We start from the raw sequence: 23,320 nt of genomic DNA on the forward strand, positions 1-23,320 counted from the left end.
CTAAATATACTGCTGACCCTTTCTTGGCGGCAGTTAGACCTTCATGACTTTCTTCTCCAGGGAGAGTCTGAACTGCAGGATGTGACCCCGAGCCAGCCTTTGGCAGGCTCTCTAGGATGGCAGGGAACTGCAAGGCCTTGGGGGTGGTGTTTATTCACAACGAGCCTGGGGCCTGAGTGCATTCATGAAGAATAAATGCAAGGCTGGGGTTTAGAAATGTTTGACAGCTCCTGGCTCTGACAGTTAAGTCATTTCCCATTAACTAGAAGCAAGAGGACAAATCCAGAGCAGAAACCATGGAAAACCATGTAGATGTATTTCAAAACACAGCCACAAAAGCACATTATAAAACCAACTGGGACAGTGACTCACTCTCACTCTCTCTCTCTCTCTCTCCTCTCAGAGAACCTAAGCCAGAACTCAACAGCCTAGGGCTCGTCCATGGATAACCCTGTCAGATTTTGGTACCAAGGGTGGTTCCTGAGGAACAGAATCAAAAGTTTTCTGAATTGATTCTGGGGTTTCTAGAATTGCCTCTCTAATCTGATTTGATTTAAAGGCACTAATGCCTCTGTTAAACAGACGCACAAAATATCACCACTGCATACGCCTTATACTTATCATAAGAGGCTAAGTCTGGGTTGACCACAGATTTGATTCCTTAGAATATTGTTGGCAAACTGAGTAGAACACGATTGCCTGGTGGGTCCAAATAAAGTGGAGAAAGAAAAAATTGAGGCCAGGGATTCAAACTCCCAGCCTGAGTGCTATATAAATGACCCGAGAGTTTCTAGGTCTGCCCTGAAAGAGACCTTCTCTCTAGGAGTCTTTTTATTTTTTTTAATTTTTTTTGAATGTTTATTTATTTTTGAGGGGGGGGGAGGGGCAGAGAGAGAGAGAGGGAGACACAGAATCCGAAGCAGGATCCAGGCTCCGAGCTGTCAGCACAGAGCCTGATGCGGGGCTCAAACCCACGAACTGTGAGATCATGACCTGAGCCGACGTCAGACGCTCAACCGACTGAGCCACCCAGGCGGCCGGCAGGAGTCTTAAGAGTTTAGCCGGCTGGAAACCAAACCCACGGAGTCATCCTGCTGTATTATAACACACACTGAATTCCCAACCTGCCAAGGGCATTTATTGGGAAGGAATTCTGCCTCGAAACAGCGTTCAGACCCAGGCTGCAATATCCACTCTTCCCGGCAGTCTTCCCTGCCCCTCCCCACCCTGCAGACTTCAGCCTTAACAGCAGCCACATTCGCAAGAGCCAATTCCTTAAGATCAATCTCTTTTTTTTTCTTTCTCTCTCTCTCTCCCTCCCTCTTCCTCCCCACCCCTCTCCCTCCCTCTCTCTTGTAAATATATACAACAATCTTCTGTTTCTCTGAAGGGCCCTAACACAGATTTTAGTGAGGTTTTATGACAGTCACAAGCCAACCCATATGCCACTCTTTGGGTTCAAGATGCTGAGGTGGCACATTAGCTTAATACTAAGGCGTCCATCCCCAAGTTGGGGTGGTCCTCGCAGGCTCGATGAACCCAAGTTTTTCATGATGCTGGAGTCACTCCTATTGGCCCGCAGGGCATAGGAAGTATCGGCTCAAGTGTGGGTCCCCAGGGTTTAACAGCCCTCGGCGGTCACCAAATGTTCTAAACATTTCCACTCCTGGGTTACGGGGGTGGGGCGAGGACGATGGAGAAGGAGGTCTATCAGAGGAGGTTACCAGGCATGACCTGCATGCTACCATTCACACACAGAAGGCACCAGCAACCACAGTAGAGTTCCCTCGTGGACAAAGTGCAGTCTGAGGGAGCCCCTTCTAGAGAAATCCCCACACTAGACCCTCAGCGGGGAGACAGGTGGCCAGGAGTCTGGAACTACGGGCTGGATGATCTGGGGCGAGATATTTACTTTCTGCATTTTAATTTCTCTTCCACGAAATGAGCCCTATTAAATCAATCAATGTCTAAGTGCTTTTGAAGAGTAAAAATTGTCCAAAACAGTCTTTTCTTGGCCGTGTCTTCATTTCCTTATGTGCGGAATGGGACTGATGATACACGGCCCTGCTGAGTGGCACAGAACGGAGGGGGCAGCGTGCGAAAATTTGGCTCTCTGGGAAGACTGCGTGCGGTCGTGCTAGGTCAAGTGCGCGTGGAAAACAGTCTCATTTATATTCATCTCACTTTATCACTTGCCCTGTATGCCTTGTCTTAGATTTAGGACCAGCAAGTTTCTAGGTGGGGAAGTATGTGGACATTAATAAAAAGACATAAAATCATGATCTTTCAACGACTCTCATCTGTGGAGCAATGGTGGGTCCCCTCATGCAGCCTGACCAATGAGACAAGGAGGGGTGCACATCCATAAATACTTGCCCCTTTCCTTCCTCTGAGCTCGAACCATACTTGACTTGCCCCTCTTTTATAACATTGACCATTTTCCATTGTGACTTTTTGTCCATGTGTCCCACCCCTACGAGTGAAGAAGCTGGGGGCTGGGACCATCCAGCACCACGGCCTAAAATATCACATAATAAAAGTTTGCTGAAGGGGCGCCCGGGTGGCTCAGTCAGTTAAGCGTCCAACTTTGGCTCAGTTCATGATCTCATGGATTCTGAGTTCTAGCCCCACATTCAGCTCACTGCTATCAGCACAGAGCCCGCTTCGGATCCTCTGGCCCCCCTCCCCGCCCGTTGCCCCTACCCCACTCACGCTCTCCCTCTCTCTCTCAAAAATAAATAAATATTAAGAAAAAAAAAAAAGTTTAGGGGCACCTGGGTGGCTCAGTCGGTTAAGTGTCCGACTTCCGCTCAGGTCACGATCTCGTGGTTCACGAGTTTGAGCCCCGCACCAGGCTCAGAGCCGGGAGCCTGCTTCAGATTCTGTGTCTCCCCCTCTCTCTGCCCCTCCCTCACTTGCACTCTGTCTCTCTCTCTCAAAAATAAATAAACAACAACAACAACAACAACAAAATTTCGCTGAGTGAACGAAGAACCTCTCCATCTTACAGATGAAGAAATGGGGCGGCAAAAAGTTGACAGGGCCTCACACTTGCCACCAGGGACCACGAGGACCCACCTGAGATAGAAAAGACTCCTTAGCAGAGAACCCCTATCTAAGGTCGGCAGGCATCTTCGAACCGGCCCTTCAGTCCTCAGTCATGAGAACAGCGGGTACGATCATTACGTGTCTGTACGCACGTTATCTCAGTCAGGCACCATCTCCACTTACAAGACGGGTCACTACTGCAGATGGAAACTGAGACCCAGCGACGGTAAGGGGAGCTGCCCGGCATCACAGGCTGGCGCACAGCGAGCTGGGATTTGATCCAGGACGGGACACTGATCCCAGAGCGCAAAGACGTAACACAACCGTATCCTGTTTTCCTTCTCGGTTGTTTGGGAATCCTTGCTTCTGTATTATGCACGACGTTCCTCGGTGTCAAGCTCTATTTTCCAGCAGGTTCAGTAAGAACCCCAACAGATACCAGCATTTCTCATACTAAAATAATCTTCAAAGCATGAAGGGTAATTCAGATATTCACATGGATGTTCAGGCCCGAAGTTAGGCACCTGACAGTCAAGGCCCGATTCCACCGCCCGTTAGCTGTGAGCTCCAGTTTACTCAGCTGCAAAGTAAAACCAAGTGCAAAAAAATTCCTGCCCGGGCGGCCTCCCAGAGTTGTTATGAAGTTCCAACAAGATGGAAAGAGCCTTAAGAGCCCACAAGCAAGCGAGAAGCTCACATTCTTGCTCATTAGCACCCAAATGCACCAGAAATTCCTTTCTGGCAGCTCAGGCCCATCTCAAGCAAAGGGTTTCAGAGACCAAAGGGTGACAGTCTGAATGCAAAAGCCCACCCCGGGAACCATGATGCAGGCACAGTTGGACTGACACACGGAAAGTTCTAGAACAAAGAGACTGAGGTAGTCCCTTCTTGGTGCTCACTGCCCAATACACACACAGGGTCAAAGTCCTAAAGACGACAAAGGGACATCATCAGGCACCGAGTCACAGGTTACTGGAGCAGGACTGGACTCTACAGTAACACACATCAGCGCCACATCTTGAAATGAAGAAACTGAGGCACAGGAAGTTCTCGAGACGCTTCAGAAGTGCCAGCAGGGCTGGGTCACAGGCCAGCTACTGTGCGCCCCAGAGCAAGGCTAGCACCACCTGTCCGGGCCAGGGTCTGGGGAGAGACAGACTCCTCCCCCTCCAGCAGGGACAAGCGACAGTCTGAATCAGAAAGCAAGTCCTCAGTTTTTACATGCTGTTAAATGGAATGTTTAATTACATTAAAATCATGTTAAAATGTTTGCTTAACTCCTTGTTTGTTATCATCATGTGGGTCCAGGATGGTTACTAAAATAAATAAAAGAAGCTGCTGCCTAATTTCCTTCCACTTTCCAGACACTGTGCCAACCGTCCCGAGGCTCCACGCAAGGAACGGTTCTGTGATTGATGTTGGGTGTTGAGATGGATGCAAACATGTGCCTGGGTGACAAAGGGTCCAGGTGAGGGAGGGTTACTGATAGGAATCATCCAGTGTCTCCTGGAAAAACAACTCAAAGCGGATTCGGAGTGCATGACGTTATTTAGGGGAATGTTTATTTCAAAAAAGCAATTTCGGCAGCCGCCAGCAGAGGGCAGGTTTCCAAAAAGCTAGGAACCCAGCGACCCTGTGCTGAGCAGCCTAAGGACAGAGGCCCGGGGAGAGCTCCAAGGAACCGGGGCAGAAACTGCTGGGTCCATCTGGAAGTCATCATCTCTGGGGACAGGCTGACTCACCGGTCATTGAGCAATTTGTTCTAGGTCTTGTACCAAGTCACCCACCAGTGAAAAACTCCGACAGTGCTCCCTATGCCTGTGGATCACATCCCACAGAGAACTACAAACAGAAGCACAGAGGTCCAACGGTTCCCTTAAGATACAGAAAGAGATAAAGGGATAGAAAGAGACTGAGAGAGAGAGACCAGGAGAAAGCTAGACAGAAATTAAGGGAGAAAAGATCAGGCCAAGATGCACCCTCACCAAGTCAGCTACCCACGATCAGCCGGTCCCTGGAGCCACACTCCCAAGCACAGGACACGTGATGTGACTGCGCAAACTCAGTCGACAGCAGATTACAAGATTCCGCTGCATTCATAATGTATAAGGTGCTCCACGGACAGCCTTTGGAAGCAGCAGTAGAAGCTGTACTTAGTAAATTAGTTTCCAAGAACCTTCTCGATGGACTCCCTCGTACTAACAGAACACCAGCCTCAGCCCAGGACCTATCAATATAATTTGTAAGGAGTGCCTCAAGCACCCGGAGAACCGGACACGAGGAGGCCCGGGGCAAGATCCCCTGCCCCACGCCCCGACAAGACTCTCTTACTTACCCCCACAGAAATCACTACCGGCCACGGAGCGGGGACTCATTTTGCAATAGAACGTTCCCCAGAAGGGTTCTGTGGCAGATGGAGCCTGACGCCATCTGTGTATGTGCCTAGTTTATTTAGACTGCATCAAATTAAGTCCAACTTTGCTATAGAAGCAGGGGCGGGAGGGAAACGCGCCTGCCCCACCCACTCTTTGCAGCGCTCGGCTTTAAATAGATACTGACAAGGCGGCAGCGGTGGAACAGAGAGAGAAACCGGAGCTCCCTGCCTTGCTCAGCTGTAATTAGGTTAATGCTGGAACGCGATAAAAGCAGCCCACTTGGCATGAAGGTCTGGAAACGGAGCCCTCCTCCCTTCCTGACCTGCCCGCGGTCACACAGCCGTGGAGGTAACGCTCACCCTTTTTCCGGGCCTGGGCGATGACTTCGGCCGCGCTCTTGCTCATCACCTTGGTGACGTACAGAGGGCAGTTGGTCTGGTTGGCGATGGTAATCGAGCGATTCACGGCTTCGGCCTCGACCTGCAGAAGAGCACGTGAACGTAAGAACTGTGCCCACTCTGTGCCCACTCCACGGGCCGTCTTTACCCTCAACCCACCGAGAGAGGCCGAGAGGAACAAGAGGCCACGGTGTCCTCTGGGTTCTACCCTGAGTGGCACCCCAGGAGGGGGAGGTGACTCTCCCAGTGTCACTCAACACTGTTGGGTGGAAACGATGGGGGCATTTCCTTCCTAGACCCTTTGAGTGGCTTGAAGAGTGCCCAGCCGACCTACGACATCAGCGTCAGCCCGGAGCTGGTAAGAAACGCGGATCTTTAGGCCGTTCCCAGACCCTCTGGGGATGGGACCCAGAAATGTGGTTAGTCCTAACAGCACCGGGTGATTTTTATGCTTTGCGCACATGAGAAAACCACCAGGCAGGGAAACTGCTCCCAAGTCAGTACATTCGCTCCAGCTGTGTGGTCTTGAGTCGAGACAGTCAGTGGTGAGATTTTTGTGCTGGGCTTCTGTCCGACACCCACAGATGAACCCAAGGAACAGCGCGACCTTACAGGGCTCTGGGAACGGAGCAGGCTTGACTGGGAACGTCAAGCAACGGTCCTCAGCCCGTGGTAACACATCCAAGGCCGCACACAGACTGGTACGGCCTTCCGCACGAGATGGGAGAGCTGCTCTAATAGAGGAGTCTTTAAACCTGATGATTCAATGAATAATATTTCAAAGACCCCGAGTGATTACTGCTAAATACCTGACCAGGTCAGACTACTGAGATCAAGGTATGCCTCACAGACATAGTGTGTAGTTTAGAATGGGCAACTGAAGGAGACCACGTGTAACTGTAGAACGATGGGTCTCAAAAAGCCTCTTGCTCCCTCTCAGATCCTGGAAGAAAGCTGTGGCTTCAACTTCTTGAGACAGGGGGCTGGGTCTGACTCCGAGTTTTGTATCCTCTGTGCCCCACCCCCAGTGTAGCTCCAGCGGGACTACCTTAGTTCCCAACACAGGGCCTGGTACACAGCCGCTGCCCCAACAGGTTTACTGAACAAATGGATTCCTTTATGTTAATGGTGAAAGTGAGGCCGTTCTGTAACGAGCTGCTATTTTTTGCAAGAAATAGCTGAGCTCCTAACTGAATTATCTTAGCTAACCAAGTTTCTACAGGAGCGTGGCCAAGAGCTAAGGTTCTATAATTGCATTAACTGGTAATCTAATTTAATAAATGACGACAACTTCATTCACGTTTGCCCTTTCGGGCATCAACCATGTGAAGAGAGAGGTCTCAAAATTCAAAGGCAAACCAAATGGCTCTTGAAAAAGCTCATTAATCGTCCAAATGTTTTTAATTCCTGGAATAGCTGAGCCATTGGCCCTCCCTCTCCTTGACTCCAGTTTCAACAGAAGTGCCTCTGGCCCGGGGAGGCACAGAGGAGGGATGGCCTGAATCTCTGCGGTCACCTCGAAGTCTACAATGTAAAGTGCAGAAAGGACTCTTCTAGAATCTTCATGGCTTCCCAGGAGTGCCAAGGACTACTCAATTTATTGGCCCAACACAAATCCTTCTGAAAGTGAACAGAGGCACTATTAATGAGTGCATGGGGGCAGTGGGCATGGCCTGTGACTGTCCTGGGTGAACTGGAATGTGAAATTGGACTAATTAGGGAATAAATGGAGCAAAAGTGCCAGTTCTACTGGGGGCCTACCCCTGCGGGATAGGCTTCCCAGGGCCCACTCTGGATTGGCTCATCCACTGTGAGGTGAGCTCTGGTCCCACCCCTGCTCCCGCAGACGCCGGGGGATGGCCGACACCTAACTACAGGGCCACCTCATTTAAAGAGAAGGCCACTTAGACCCCATCTCTCTGTGTTCCGCTCAGAACCATGGAAGGATCCACGTTTACCCTTCTGTGTGTACCTGTGCAGGCCCCTTACATGCAGGGAACTGATTTAAATAATATTGACCTAAAATATTAGGAAAATAGTATTACAGCTTAAAATTTTAAGAAAATTGTCTCATTATAGAGCTCTGAAGGATTTGGGGAGGGGTCACCGAGACTTGATGATTTTTAAGACTGGACACCCCAAGATCCAGAGAGGAAAGCCACTTATCTAGGGACATACAACAGCGTTGGTACTCACTGACCACAGTGTCGGTCCACACAACAGAATCAGAATACGCAACAGTGTCTGCACACAACACCCCCTCTGTGGCTCAGTCCCCCAACTGTCGGCCTGCCCCAGCGGCAGTTCCAGAAAGCCTAGCTAGAAAGCTCTCTTCTCTGGGGAAGCCTCTTGGTCACCATCACCCTCACCCGCGTGTTCCCAACTTCCTTCCCAGATGCCAGCCTTTCGGCCCAGAGTCCCCGTCACATTCTACCCTGCCTAGTTACTTTCCATCTCTCTCTTCCTCTCCAGCTCATCCATAGTCCCCTTCTCATTCATCTCGCGGTCCCAACAGGGCCCAGTCATCATACATGTTGGGCACCATTGATGGACAGGTGATTTCTAGATTGCCGCATTCCCTACAGTTTCCCTCTCAGTCTTCTCAGCTGGAAAGGCTGGGGGGGGGTGGGGAGGAGACCCTGCTGGCAATCTCACGTGGTGGGCTGGAGAGAAGAACAGAGAGCAGCAAGAACATGATTTGTGCAGTTCAAACCATGTTGACCACCATGATGCGGCGACAGATCACGAAACCGAGAAGGAATTACACGTTTGCATGTTATTAACCACTGCTTCATACGTACAGGGCGGTATCTCCCTACCTACATGGTCAAGCTCAAGTTCCTTCAGAACGGTTCCCTGTTTTCTTCTCTTTGTCACCCACAGAGGGTTTAACGCGACGGATCCCTGGTGCCAAACTGAAAAAGCATCACCAGGAGCTGAGGGAGAAGGGGCCAGCTCATGCCGGTGGCTCACGGGGCTGTTATAATGGTGCACTTGCTCAGGGGAAGCCCCCAACACTGAGGCTGACCGAGAGCAGGTGCCTCTGAATCAGCTGAGAAGCAGATGACCTTGGAAAGCAGAGAGAAGAGAAAGCCCCCCAAACAGCGGTTTGTGAGGCAAGAGGACCCTCCCCCGAAGCCAAGAGCTCCTCAAATGGGAGCACTCCAGACGTGCCAGCCCCCAGGGAAGGCTCCACGCTCCGCTGCAAGGGACTCGGAGATTCTCCATGCAACAGCTGCTGGAGAGAAGTCTCCGGCGTCTAACCATGGAAAAACGGGTTTGATTCTTGTGGTCAAAATCGCAACCAGAACAGCTCTCCCGTGATACCTTTTGTCTGCTCAGTTAACCCCAAGCTTGCTTCCTGTTTTCAAGTCTGCGGGGATGCAGGGATGCCAAGCAGAGAGGAGGAGGAAGGAAAGCAAGCCCCCAGGAAGGCTTTTCCAAGTTCGGCAGGAAGCAGGGCTCTCAGAAGTAGCCTCATGTAACAAGGGAAGCGGCGCCTGCTTTTCTCATCTCAGTGTGCCGCACACTCTTGCCTACCTGCACAGCCACAGCAGGGCGGGAGCGGCCCCCAACCGCCCCAGGGGATGGAGGGGAGAGCACACTTTCCTGTAAGCCCAGCCCCAGGTGTCACCACCCGGTTACAGGGGCCCACGGGCTTTATGGTGAGCTTGGGCTCCCATGTGTGCGTGTGTGTGTGTGTGTGTGTGTGTGTGTGTGTGTGTGTGTGTTATAGGTACACACTGGTGTACAAAACCAACCTCAGGTCCTCTGGACATCAGCCACTGAGACTGTCGCCCTCTCTCTCCTGTGAGCTCCTCCCAGAGTCACTGTCCACCAGCCCCAGAGGCAGCATGCAGCTAACACAGGGGCCAAAAGATGTCACCTTCAACCTCCCTCCCCCGTGTGCTGGCCCCAGCTCATCCTTTCGGCTCTTTAGCGTGCGTGGGAAGGCTGGATGGTCGTGGAAGGAGCTATACCCCATGGCCTGGAGAGGGACCAGACGATACTCAAGATGTAATAGGTTCCGTCCCTCCACTGAGGAGAGGAAAGTGTCCTCAGGGCCACAGATGGTGTTGAAGGTGCCCCGGTGCATGTGTGTCTGTGGCTCTGTCCCTGTGAGTCTGTCCCTATGAGTCTCTGTGCGTCTATGGCGACGCCTCAGTCTGTGTGTCTGTCTCAGAGTCTGTGTCTCTGTCTCTGTCAGTCTGTGCGCGTTGTGTGTGTGCACACGCAGTAAAAATGCAGAACAAGGAAGTGTCAATCCTCAGTGTGCGGGACATTCCCAGTGCCTCCCCCCTCTCTTTCTTCTGCCTGTTTCTTCTGCTTTCCATAGATGTTCACCTCCTCAGGTCGGCTCAGCACGTGTCCCTCGGGGCCCGTGATGCCCAGATCCAGGATCCTCTGCTGCTCCTGCAAGGTTTAAAGAAAGCCAGGCCATCAGGGAGAGCTGGACTTGAGATGCTCTGATCGCTAGAGACCTTTTACCCAAAAAGCTACTCGGGCGAGATGATCACTTGGCTCTTACGCCAGGGCCTCGTGAGGAGAAGGGTTCAGTACCCTGTCCCCAGTCCTGCCTGAGCAGGTGTTCAGCTCTCCCCCGGGATGCTGAGAGCCCACGCGTGCCCGGCCCTGGGCCAAAGTGTAAAATGTCTGTACATGGAAGCCCATGTCGCCCACCCACAGGCGGCTGCCCTATGGCACGAGAGAACTGACTTCTCTGTGCAAAGGGAACAGGCCGTGCGTCCTGCAGAATGCAGAGAGGCACACGTCCCCGACATCCACGCTGCTGGTGAGGCTCTTAGCACTGTGCCCAGGACAGTCACACCAGGTCACCCTGTTTCTCCTCCTTGCAGCTGAGCCACAGAAGTGGTTTCCCGCTCCCGAGCCCACCTCTCACCCTGCACGTCATGAAGAAATGATGAGGAAGAGGGCCTCATACCTCTGCAATGATGTCGCCGTTTTCTGCGTGGACTTGGGCGATCGCACCGATATCCCGGATCACGCTCAATACTTCATAGATCTGGAGGAGGGGAGGGGATCAGAGACAGGGACGTCCATCTACCTGCTCACAGGTACAGCCACTCCCCTGCTGGCCACAGGAGTCAGAAACGGCACCTGCGGCCGCTACTGTTAAGGCTGGCTCTGTGGACAGGCCCCCAGGGCAAGGCTTCCGGCCACACGTGGCCGAGCAGGCCCGCTTGGTAATCAACAGGGGCAGCATAACCTAAGGGACTCGGAGTAGGGGAGGGTCATGGATGACACCCGGCTCTCCGCCAGGTTTGCTGAGGTGGCTCTGAGTACATCTCTGGGCTATGCTGTCCCACAGGGGCAGGTCTAAGGCTGACTCCAGAGCCCTGGGGGCCAGTGCACTGGCTTCAGACCCTCCCTAAAGGTAAAGTTACATCAGGGAGTTCATCCACCAGCCATGTCCCATGAAGCCAAGGTACATACATACACCGGAGGCAGCTTCCAAGACAACGACATTGGCCCAAATGTACCAAATGCCTGTTCAGAAAAGGCAACTTTCCTTACCTGGGAATCAGTTAGCTGGAAGCGATCTTTGAAAGCCATGTACACCAGGAAGGAATTGACCCCTAGCAGACAGACAAAATAGATAGGTGGACACAGGACTTTAATAAATAAACCAAATAATCTGGAAGCGACTAAGAAAGGTATAATACTATGCATATATGTATATAGATAGAGAGAGAGAAGGACGGGAGAGACAGAGACAGAGGTGGAGACAGAAATACAAAGAATTGGTAAAAGAGGGTGCAAAAGCTTTTAGCATCCTGACAGTTTTTCTCTAAGTTTAAAACTATACCGAACTTAGAAGTTGCCTGTTCCTCTACGTGTATTCAAATGCACAGCAACGTTATTCACATTAGCCAAAGGGCAGAAGTGTCCGCTGACCGACGAATGGATACACGAAATGTCGTACAGTCATACAGCAGAACGTCACTCAGTCCGAAGCTGGAAGAATATCCTGTCACATGGATGAACCCTGAGGACATTACACTAAGGGAACTAGCCAGTCACTATAGGACAGATACGTAAGATTCCATTTACAAGTCAAATTTACGGAGACAGGAAGTAGAATGGGGGGGGGGGGTGCCTGGGTGGCTCAGTCGGATGAGTGTCTGACTTCCGCTTAGGTCAAGATCTTGCAGTCCATGGGTTCGAGCCCCACGTCAGGCTCTGTGCTGACAGCTTGGAGCCTGGAGCCTGCTTCGGATTCTGGGTCTTCCTCTCTCTGCCCCTCCCCTGCTTGAGCTCTGTTTCTCTCTCTCTCTCAAAAATAAACATTAAAAAAAAATTTTTTTAATTAAAAAAAAAGGAGAATGGGGATTTCCAGGGGTTGGGGGTAGGAGGGACTGGGGGGTTGGTGTTTAATGGGTACAGAACTTCAGTGTGGAAAGATGACAAGTTCTGGGGATGGGTGGTGAAATGGTTGCACAACAATGTGAATGTACTTAATGTCATTGAATGTATATTTAAAAATGATTAAGATGGGGGCACCCGGGTGGCTCATTCAGTTAAGTGTCCGACTCTTGATCTTGGTTCAGGTCATGATCTCACAGTTCGTGAGTTCGAGCCCCATGTCAGGCTCTGTGCTGACAGCTCAGAGCCTGGAGCCCGCTTCAGATTCTGTGTCTCCCCCTCTCTCTGTCCCTCCCCTGCCCATGTTCTGTGTCTCTCTCTCTCTCAATAATAAATAAACGTTAAAAAAAAATTTTTTTAATAAAATAAAAATAAATACAAAGTGAAAAAATAAAAACAAAAGTTGCCCCCAGCTGTTGTGACTTTGAGAAGAAAACGAAATCGAATATTCTGTGAAGATCTACAAGATCTAGATCTTTCCTCTGGTAAACAGACTTCCATCCAAGCTGATTTTTAAGAAACGTTCTTGGGGCGCCTGGGTTGCTCAGTTGGTTGGACGTCCGACTTCGGCTCAGGTCATGATCTCACAGTCTGTGAGTTCAAGCCCCGCATCAGGCTCTGTGCTGACAGCTCAGAGCCTGGAGCCTGCTTCGGATTCTGTGTCTCCCTCTCGCTCTGACCCTCCCCTATTCATGCTCTGATTCTCTGTCTCAAAAATAAATAAACATTTAAAAGAAAAAGAAAAAGAAACATTCTTAAGTAAGAAAGGGTCCAATAAGCTGATGTTGCAATTCTCACCCTGGCATTTCAGAGTCCTTGCCTCCCAAGGCACCAGACCAAACATCCCTGCCTGACATCCATCACAATGGTAAACAACCGTACTGACAACCTTCTAGTCTTGGAGTTTAATTCAAGCCACCTGGGGGTGCTGGACGCTGCCCGGGCTCAGTGGCTCGGGACATCCCAACCCTTCTCTCTGGCCAGGCAACAGTTGCTATGGTGACACTCTCGCCTGATTTGGATTCGATTCAGTTTAAGTATGGAAAGCTAAACCCTTTAAGACTCTGTATTCTCAAAAGCGAGAAAGGTCAAGGGTTACTTCTTTTCTTTTAGGTGGAACCTTTGTGCCAGAAAGAATCTTAGGATATCTAGTCCAATACCCTCATGTGATTTTTTTTTTTTTTTTTAACGGAGACTCATGAAATTTAAGTAATTCCCCAAGGTCATATGGCTAATGCGAGGAAGACACACTAAACCCAAGACTCCAGAGTTTCATTCTGGGCGTTTTCGGCCATATTCACGGATACCTACCGTATCCACACCTAGAGACTTCCCTCCCGCTATTTTACCCACAGTGGTACTCCTGGGCTTAGAAGCCTCAGAACCCGAAAGCAACAGGCGCTCCCCTAACAGTTAAGATCCCATGAAGCCAAGAGGTCACCCTAGGAGTCTAGTCTATAGCCAAGCTCAAGAAGACCCCAGAAGATGAAGTGACTTGGCATTAGCACCTGAACTCCCAAGGTCCCTGTGGACAGAAGGGTCCCAAAGGCACCCTGAGGTAGTCCGGATTCTTCCAGCCTGCCTGGGAATCCTCCAGGGCCCAACCCCTGGAATCCTACTCCCTGAAATAGTCCCCTGGGATGAAAAAGACCTTTCAGGTTGTCCCAGAGCCTCCTCACCCTCAAGTCTGTCCTGGTCCTCGTGGGTTTGCAGGAAGAGTCCCCCACTCGGCATCCTGGGCACCTCCTCTCCCCTCCCATGACGGTCCAGAATCCTCACTGGGACAGGCGTTCTTATCCTCTGAGGGCAAATCAGTCCCATGGCCTCAACTCTCCAACCTGGCTGGGCGCCGTTCCCTCAAACCAGTAAGCTGTGTGCAGTTGTCACACAGGAACCGGTCCCCCTGGGGAGGCTCCGTCCGGTTCTCCCGTCAATGAAAGCTTCCGTTGCCGCACTGGGTTTGGCTGCCTCCAGTGGGCACCAGCTGCGGCCCCACCGTCTCTCCTTGCAGGCATGGAGGAGAGGCACAGAAGGGGTCTGCAAGCGCTATTCACAGAGCTCTCCTTCAGAGAGCTGTGCCGGCTCGTGTACCGAAATGGAAATATCCCCGGAGGTGCCGGTCAGCATAACCTACCGTGGTCCTTCACCAGGGCCTCTATCTCCTCCTGGATGCCCTTATGCCACTCCGTGATGTCCACGTGCAGAGAGTAGTCACAGCAGGACTTGCTGTCAGCCCACTCCCTCCACTGGTCGAAGGCTGCCAGCAGGCTTGTCCCGGGCTCGGGCACGACATGGTCAACTAGAAAAGAACAAACATTTGTCGTCATCAACAGAAGGCTCGAGGGCCACGGGTCAGCAGCAGTTTTCCCGTCTCAACCTTGAATAAGGCTTCCTGGGTCCAAAACCGAGATGGTGATCTCTACAACCAGCTTCTAAGAATCCACTTAAACCAACGGACTCCCCGAGAGGGAGAAAGCAGAAAGCAGAAACCTTGGCATGGCACGATTACTCCCACGAAACCACGCATGAACTGCCTGGATCTGATTGCCCGGCTCAGAGTCCCTGAAAGCAGGTACCTCGGGACATCTCACGGACAATGAGTCCTTACGGACAATGGCAGTGTCAGATGGCCGGCCAGAGCTGCCAAACCTCTCTGTGTGGCGATAGCTGGCTGTGAGGCGCCCCCCACCAGACGGCAAGGAACTCGAAGATGCTGGACCCTCGCCACGCAGGCTGAGGCTTTCAAAGCTTCCCCAGCGTATCCGATCTCTCGTCGGTGCTCATATTTCTGCAGCATAATACCACTTTGTAATGTAAGGGAGATCTTTTCGTCTTAAGAGTTCAAAGCGTCTTTTAAAACAGTGGTTATTGTTATATAGTTATTGAGTTAGGCTGAGATGGAAGAAGGGGGGCTCTGGACTCCAGGTGAACTGAGTTTGTCTCCTGGCTCTACTACCTGCCAGCAACGCGCTCTTGGGGAAGCTACTCAATCGCCACTACCCTAAATTTCTGTGCTGGTTTAAAATGGGGATATTAAATGCTGCACACGTTTGTTGTGAGGATTAAAGGAAACAGCCTATCTATCGATCTTTTGTCATTCCTCTACTTAAATCTTCCAGCGGTCTCCCCTTAAGATAAAGATTAAAGTCCCCAACAAGGTCTGCAAGATTCTGCCCAGCCTGGCCCCTGCCCCCTCTAACAACATCACTCTGGATCAACTTCCCTTTGCACTCTGCTCTCCTCCAACCGCGTGGGCCACCTTTCAGTTCGTGCTCCCTTCTGCCACAGGGCCTTTGCACAGGTAGTAATATCTCTAAGTCTCAGAGAGCTCTCGCCCAGTTACCCTGATGAAAAGAGGGTTACCAGAACAATTATTACCCATCTCCTGCACAGAGACACTAAAACATGCACTGCAATGACTTGTCCAAGATCAAATCAAACTTACGCAACAAAAAAAGACAAAACCCAGGACTCTTGACCCCTAAAGCGATGAATCGTTCTTCTAAATGAAATATTAGGTTTCCTACACCCAGGTAAGTAGTTCTCGGCTAAGAAAATGCCAGCCCAGGCAATGCCAGTGAGCTCAAATTTCTGAAATGGACCAAATCTTGCAGACACTGCTCAACCGACAGCAACCGAGCTTGGTTTTGTACGTCTCAAAAATGTGCACATCTGAGCTGAATTGTCTTTTGATGAAATGTCCTTTTTTTTTCATCAGTAGCCGTATATGTAATTAAGCGCCTAGCTGGTACTGTAATACGTATAGTGTTATCTAACGAAAGCAATGAGGATGTCACACTTGGGATGCAAGTCAGTTCCGTCTGTAAAATGCTTACAGAAACCCTGGCAAAACAATTCCAATTTTCTTAAACTGTGCCCCACCCCGCGCCCCGCAAAAAAGGAGGAGGAGGAGGGGGGGGCAGGAGGAGGCAGAAGACAAGGAGGAAGAAAATAGAACTTTGTTGCAAATACAGTTTGGATAGAATCTCCCTAGTCACGCCCCTGGCTTTGTCGCTTGCCCCACCTCACCAGCCTGCATAGGCCGCCGGACAGATGGATCTTGTCAAATCCTTCCCCAGATCCTGCCACTCTGCCGGTTAATCCTTCGGTGGCTGTCCAGCACCTTAGAGCCAAATTCAAACTCCCCCCTTGGTCCTGTGGATCCAGTCTCATCTCTCCAACACTCTCCTGCCCCTCCCCCTGGCTCATCCCCGTCGGCCCCCTGCCATTACTTGAGCTGCCCAACTCCGCCCGACCTCCAGAACTTTCCACCAGCTGTCTTCTCTCTCTGGACACCCATTCTCTTGGCTCTTTGCTTGGGCATCCCTGCCTCCCCCTCACTGGCTGAATGTCGCCATCCCAGGCTGGCATCCTCACCTGCAGTATTTCTGCATCCATCCCCCCTAGTTTGCTATCTGACTCCCCCACGAGGATGTAAACTCCCTCGGAGGAGGGACTGAGTGCCTGGATCGAGGAAGTGCTCAACAAACATTTTCAATAAATGAATACAGGTTCCCTTCCAGCTCGCATGCCTCCCTGCAAGATCAGGTCAAGCTCCAAAGGAGGTGCTCTCCTGGGAAGGTGACCAGATTTTCCGGCTCAGCCTCAAGCATATGTAAGGAGGTCTGGTGCTAAGCTACTCAAACTGGAGTGTGTTTAAGAACTCTCTTGAGGGGCGCCTGGGTGGCTCCGTCGGTTAAGCGTCCGACTTCGGCTCAGGTCATGATCTCACGGTCCATGGGTTCGAGCCCCGCGTCGGGCTCTGTGCCGACAGCTCAGAGCCTGGAGCCTGTTTCAGATTCTGTGTCTCCCTCTCTCTGTGACCCTCCCCCATTCATGCTCTGTCTCTCTCTGTCTCAAAAATAAACGTTAAAAAAAAAAAATTAAAAAAAAAAAGAACTCTCTTGAGAGCTTATTAAAACACAGGTTCCTGGACATCCCCAGAGTTTCAGATTCTGTAGGTCTGGGCTGGAACCTGAGAATTTGCATTGTCTTAAAGTTTATTTATTTTGAGAGAGAGAGAGTTGGGAAGGGGCAGAGAGAAAGAGAGAGAGAATCCCAAGCAGGCTCTGCACTGGAAGCAAGGAGCCTGATGTGGGGCTCGAACTCACGAACCATGAGATCCTGCATGCCCTGAGCCTAAGTCAGACACTTAACCGACTGAGCCACCCAGGTGCCCTGAGAATCTGGTTTTTAATCATCTCTATTGGAGCTGCTGGGTCTGCCTTGGATCACTGAGTGCAAACCTTTTCCCATTTTCTTCTCCAAGCACCTGAACTCACTCATGCCCATCTTTACCCCGTTTTACTACACAACAACATTGCCAGTTACAAAAAAACATCAGGTTCCCTGGCTGGAATAATACCGTAGCCTCCCTCCATGTCCAAAAAACAGCTCCTAGGGTTACAAATTCTTGAAAACTCAGGATACAGACAAAGCTGAGGGCTCCAGGGAAATAAACATGTTTCCTCTAAAAACGAATGACACTCAGAAACGTGTCCATGGAAAGCCTCCTCATGTTTTCCCACGGTCCTTTCCCTAGGAGCTCTCTCCTAGGAAGAGCTGCCCCAGGGCACAGGGCAGAATGTCATCCTCACTTCCGGAGGGAGCAGAGATGACCCACTCACTGGAAGACACAAGCCTGCAAAGGATTTGCCTGGAACTCTCAGGCCTTGTCCCCGGTGATTTCCCTAAGCTGTCCCTGCAAGAGCCTGCTGGCTTTTGCCTCGCAGCTGACTTTTTCCCCTTGTGTAAGACGTGAGGGAGAGCTCATCAACCCAGCCCTCCACCAGAAGGTGAAAAGAGAATGACCCTGGGATCCAAGAGCTCTGGGCTCCGTCCCGGTTCTGGTGGCACCTCTGCCCTGCTGTGTATACTCCACGGGAGCTCGATTTCTGCATATACAAAACACAGGCACGAAAGTACACGCCGTGCAGGGCTGCAGGAGGGTGAAGGAAGCATGGATGAAAGCACCTGGAAAAATGTCTGGCACGCACTGAGTTTTCACCCCCCTGGGACGAACACTCAGAAACACCCTGTGGTTTCCGTGGGAGGCCCATGAATCTGGTTTATGAGAGAGCCAAGAACATGCCCCGGGGCAGTGGCCTGAACTCAGAACTTAGAACCAGCATCCGGAAGTGCTCGCATCTGCAAGACACCAGCTGTTTCCAAAGGACGATTTTTACTTCGCTTAAAACCTAAGACCCGACATTTTTTTAGCAGCTTTACTGCAATGTGATTCACATACTGTGCAATTCACCCATGTAAGCCGTGCAACTCAATGGTGTTTGGGCTAGTCACAGAGCTGTGACCAGCCTCGAATTGGAAAACCCCGTTCCCATCTGCCGCCCTTCCCCATTCCCAGCCCCAGGCAACCACTAATCTGCTTTGTGTCTCTGTAGATTGGCCCTTTTCGGACATTTCGTGTCAAGGGAATCATACAGCATGTGGTCTTTTGGGTCTGGCTTCTTTCACTTAGCATGTCTCCAAGGTTCATTCCTGGGGGAGCATGTATCAATACTTCATTCCTTTTTGCCTTGAGTGGTTTTGGTATCTTATTTTACTGTTTTTAATTTTTTTTTTTTTTTTTTTAAGAAAGAGAGAGCATGAGCAAGGGAGAGGAGCAGAGGGAGAAAGGGGAGGGGGGCAGGAGAGAACCTTAAGCAGGCTCCACGCTAAGTGTGGAACCTGACATGGGGCTCGATCCCACAATCCTGGGACCAGGGATTACGACCTGAGCTGAAAGTAAGAGGCAGTCAGTCAACTAACTAAGCCACCCAGGCACCCTGGTATCCCATTTTTATGTTTACTGGATACTGGCAAGGTGTTATACAACACGGCAAAGGAGCTGGACCTTGAAATTCAAATACAGAACTCCTCTGGAGTTTGCAGTGTTTAAAAGACCCTATTTTATTTTTAGCTTCTTACTTTGAGGTAATTGTAGATTCACCTAGAGTTGTAAGAGATCCTCAGAGCCTCCGCCCAGTGTCCCCCAGGGGTAACATCTTGCTTAACTTCAACACAACATGACAACCAGAAAGTCCACATTGACACAATCCAAGACCCCAAGTTTTCCAAAGGACAGCAGTTGGGGCTTCTGATCAGCTCCAAGGGGCCAGCATTATCGAAAACACACAGAGACACCACCGCTGGCCCTGTTCAGGGAATTAAAGTGGCTGAGCAGGAACCACCCCCCAAAAGTCCGCAGGGGGCAAGCAGGTGGAGCGGAGAGAAGAGGGGGACCCCTGCTGGGGAACCCTCTGGCTCCAGCTTCTCTGAAGCCTCACCCACAGTCGCACGGAGGCCCACCTCTAGACACCCCGCTTGGTCAGTACACACGGCACCCCGCACGCCAGCGGTATTTACTCTATCAGAATTGCCCATCTCCTGCCTCGCATTCCAGAATCATCCTGACTCATTCTCTAGTCCCTGCACTTAGCTGTATGTGCGTCTGCCTCTCCCTTTCTCATCCCAGATGAATCAGTGGACTTGAATTAAAAGCAAGCCGTCAGGGAGACGACGACACAAACCACTGCTGGCTCATCTCTGTGGCATCGAGCTGGCATCTACTCAGCAAAATGCCGGGCGACCTATTCAGCAGAGAATGCCTTTTGTTAGTGGAGAGATGAGAGCCTTTGGGAGCCCCCGGGCGTGCCAGCCAGGAGAACACGGTTTTATTCTTGGGGGGGGGGGGGGAAGCAGAAAGGAAAGAGAAAGCACCTGTCCCTGGGAGCGTAAGGGGTGCCCAGAGGAGAGGCAGTGGAGGAAAGACCAGGGTCAGACGCCCGAGTGCCTGGCCCGCTCCGCCCCTTACTCATCAGTGTGGCTTTCTTCACGACACTCCTCTTCTCTGGGCTTCAGATCCCTCCTCTATGGAGCCCATACCAGTACCTAACGCCCGGGGTTCCAGGGAGGTGTAAGCGAGCTGCCATGGGAACTCCCGGGACGAATGCCTGCTACAGACCCGCACCCAATAAACACCAGCAGGAAGACAGTTACATGCTCCTCTATAAGGAAAACTACCACACGTAAACCCCTTGTGAAGTATTTGTGAAGTATTTCAGTGCCTCTAATGCACACGCGGACAGGGCTCCCTACCTGCCTGCACAAATACACTGCTTCTCCAACAGTGCAAAGAAGCATTCTCCTACTGGCTGAACTACCTAGAAGGTCTGTGCCTGATTTTCTTATCTACAAGCTGGTGACGATAACACAGCTGGAGTGCTCAGTAAGATGGGGTTCGTAAAACAACAAAGTGCTCTTCCAATATGAGGACCGTCATTCACTTCCTCTTCCCTGCGTCCCCCAAAGTATCCAGCAGGAGGTCCAGCATACAAAAGACTCTCAGTCGGCACAGGAGAGGCCAAACATCATACACTCCTCTGGCAAGAAAGTACTGGAGCACTGAGAAACCTCTTCCTCTGAGGGGCCCAGCCATGCAGTCTGAGAATCCCCATCATTCCCTGGAAAAGTCCTAGGCACACACAGCTCTCCTGTCGTCTGCCAGAAAGACTCACTATGGCTGGTTTTTAAATCCCAGCCTTCCTGAATGCCGGGCAAGGGGACCCGCCAAAGTGACTAACGTAAGTATAATCCACATACTTCAGAATGGGAGTATTAGTAGGAGTGCCTGGGTGGCTCAGTTGGTTAAGCGTCTGACTCTTAATTTCAGCTCAGGTCATGACCATGGTTCGTCAGTTCAAGCCCTACATCGGGCTCTACACTGACAGCAAGGAGCCTGCTTGGGATTCTCTCTCCCTCTCTCTCTGCCCCCTTCCCCACTCGTGCTCTCTCGTGCACTCTCTCGCTCTCTCTCTCAAAATAATAAACTTAAAAACATGGGAGTAATAGTAAAAATAATTTACACTTATCAGATACTTCCTATGTCTGGTACGATTTCATCCATCTTTCGTGGTTTACCTCGTTGAATCCTTACATCAGCCCCCTTAAGGTCGGAGCCAGTGGTGGCCCCAGTTTTCAGTTGGTAGAAGCTGAGAATAGGGGGGTTACGTGACCTGTTCATGTTACTTAAATCGCAGAGATGTATACAGAAGGTCTGCAACATTCAGACCATCTGTGCTTCGGCCAAGCAAGGCCCTGGGAAGAACTCTGGAAGGTGGTCAATAATGTGGTCTTAGCCGGTACAACTGTTGGCTGGCAGAGGTGACCCCAGGACGTTTGACTCCAGAGCCCCTACTCTTCTTAACTGCCTCTGCTCAAGAGTGGACAGGGAGGGGTGGATCTCTGAGAAGTAAAATGCAGTCTTAGCCCTTTAATATTTTATAACTACAGCATGTAGTTCAGTAATTCAATTAACAGAAAACTGCATCATCAGCCTGACATGTGCAGGAATATAAACTCATGCCCCTCACTGCCTGAACCTGGAAGCACCTGAAGAATTCCCTTATTTCTCTCTTGGCCAAACTCTCTTTCGTGAAATCTTGCTTTTAAAACAAAGCAAATATATTCACATAAACCAAGCTCAGCCATGATTAATTGTTCGGCATCCAGCGATCACTGCTAGAATCATTAAGCCAGAGGCCGGAGGGAATAAGGGCCGAAGCAAGATCCAGTAAAAAGTATTTATAAAACAAGCAAACAACCTCTTACGTGATCTGATGATCGGCCAGCTTCAGAGGGAACAGAGATAGAGGATACAGACCATACCCTTAAAATGGTTAAAGTCTAGTTTGGAAGAAAAAATACATTGCAGGGTGCACGGAGGAAATGACCTTGCTCCATCCTCCTGCCTACTACACATTCCCACCCTTGCCTTCCCACCAAGCTCTGGAAAGAGCGGAATGCTGTTGATGCCCCACGCTGTCACCTCCTATTCGCTTCTGGACCACAGCACCCTCAGCTCCACTGAGCCGATACCCCCCGAGCGAGCTCTCAATTCCTCTCATCCCCTGGGGACCACCACTGCCTTCCACGACCTTGGGGCGTGACTGTCCGCAGCGGCCTGCTGCCCCGTGCCCGCCCCAGCTTCCGGACAGCGCTCCGCGTGTCTGCTGCTGCTTCTCTGAATAGTCGCCCCCTGGTTCCTCTTTTGCCCCAGCATTTTCAATGCTGGTGTCCCCGGGAGCTCTGTCCTACTTCATTAAATTCCACTCACATTTCTGACATTTATTCAAAAGGTCCTGAGCCGGGCATCTGAACAGCAGACCCTTCTCCAGCTGGCCTGCACGGGGCCTCTGATTTCTTGCTCTTGTCTCTTTTCCTCTCTCATTCCCCCCAGCCGTGTCCTCTCTTTCCTCCCCCACCCCCACCCCACCCCCATCTCCTTCCTCCTCCTTCCTCCGCTTCCTGCAGTCGTCCTGGGGCTCAATATTCGGCAGGCGATGGATGTGGGGACCGGGACTCTGTTCACTCTCAGGCAAATCCCGGGATAAGCAACTGGGAGCAGCAGCCTGTGGTCTACAAGCTACAGCACCTGTCAGGGTTCCTTCTGCCACACGAAGGAAGCAGCGGGTGGGTACCAGGAGCTTCCCACACCTGCAGTCCATGCCTCCTGCCCACAGATTTCCCTTCCTGTGGCCTATGCCCACCAGAATGAGACAGCCATTCCTTCCAGGCTGCCGGCAGATCACCCTGGGAGTCCAGGAGTCTGAGCTGAAGTCTGAGGGTGGGAAAGGAGAGGCGGGGAGCGAGGCACAGAAGGCCCAGCTTCCACACCCAGCGTTGTGCCTGAAGACGGTCCTGGGAAGACATCCTTAGCTTTCTTCCACTTTCCCCCTTTAATGCAGGCATAACCAGAGCTCCCCATGTTAGAGAAATATATCCACCCCTCTGGAAATATTCTTCCAAGGGAATGGGACAATGGAACCATGGTATAACTTCGTATCACCGTTTGCATCATTTGATAGCAGTGATACAACCTCACATGGGCACAGCTTCCCAGCGATTTACAAGGTGCTACCACAAGCCTTATCTCACTTGATGCTTACAGTAGAGAGGCAGACGCGTTCACGATGCTCGCGTCACAGATGGGGGGCTGTGGCCAGGAGCCTTGCCTGCAGTCATGCAGACACAAACTCACAGAGCTGGGGTCCAAGCCCACTTTGTTTTACAGGCTTTACAGCCTTGACTAACCACCACCTTCTTGGTGTTTCTATG

General features: G+C 51.1%; 1 protein-coding gene across 3 annotated transcripts in view; it reads right to left on the bottom strand.

Annotated features, from left to right (window-relative positions):
* DPYSL2 (dihydropyrimidinase like 2) overlaps positions 1 to 23,320 on the bottom strand; it is a 129,871-nt gene that overhangs the window by 14,317 nt on the left and 92,234 nt on the right. For all 3 annotated transcript variants that reach the window (XM_042983180.1, XM_042983182.1, XM_015542777.2), the window contains exons 4-8: positions 14,340 to 14,504; positions 11,357 to 11,418; positions 10,764 to 10,844; positions 10,166 to 10,234; positions 5,783 to 5,903 (exon numbers count right to left, since the gene is read on the bottom strand). In XM_042983180.1, coding sequence (XP_042839114.1) covers positions 5,783 to 5,903; positions 10,166 to 10,234; positions 10,764 to 10,844; positions 11,357 to 11,418; positions 14,340 to 14,504 — 498 coding nt within the window. The remainder of the gene's footprint in view (positions 1 to 5,782; positions 5,904 to 10,165; positions 10,235 to 10,763; positions 10,845 to 11,356; positions 11,419 to 14,339; positions 14,505 to 23,320) is intronic.

The sequence above is a fragment of the Panthera tigris genome, chromosome B1 (genome assembly GCF_018350195.1).
Source record: "Panthera tigris isolate Pti1 chromosome B1, P.tigris_Pti1_mat1.1, whole genome shotgun sequence".
Classification (NCBI taxonomy): domain Eukaryota; kingdom Metazoa; phylum Chordata; class Mammalia; order Carnivora; family Felidae; genus Panthera; species Panthera tigris.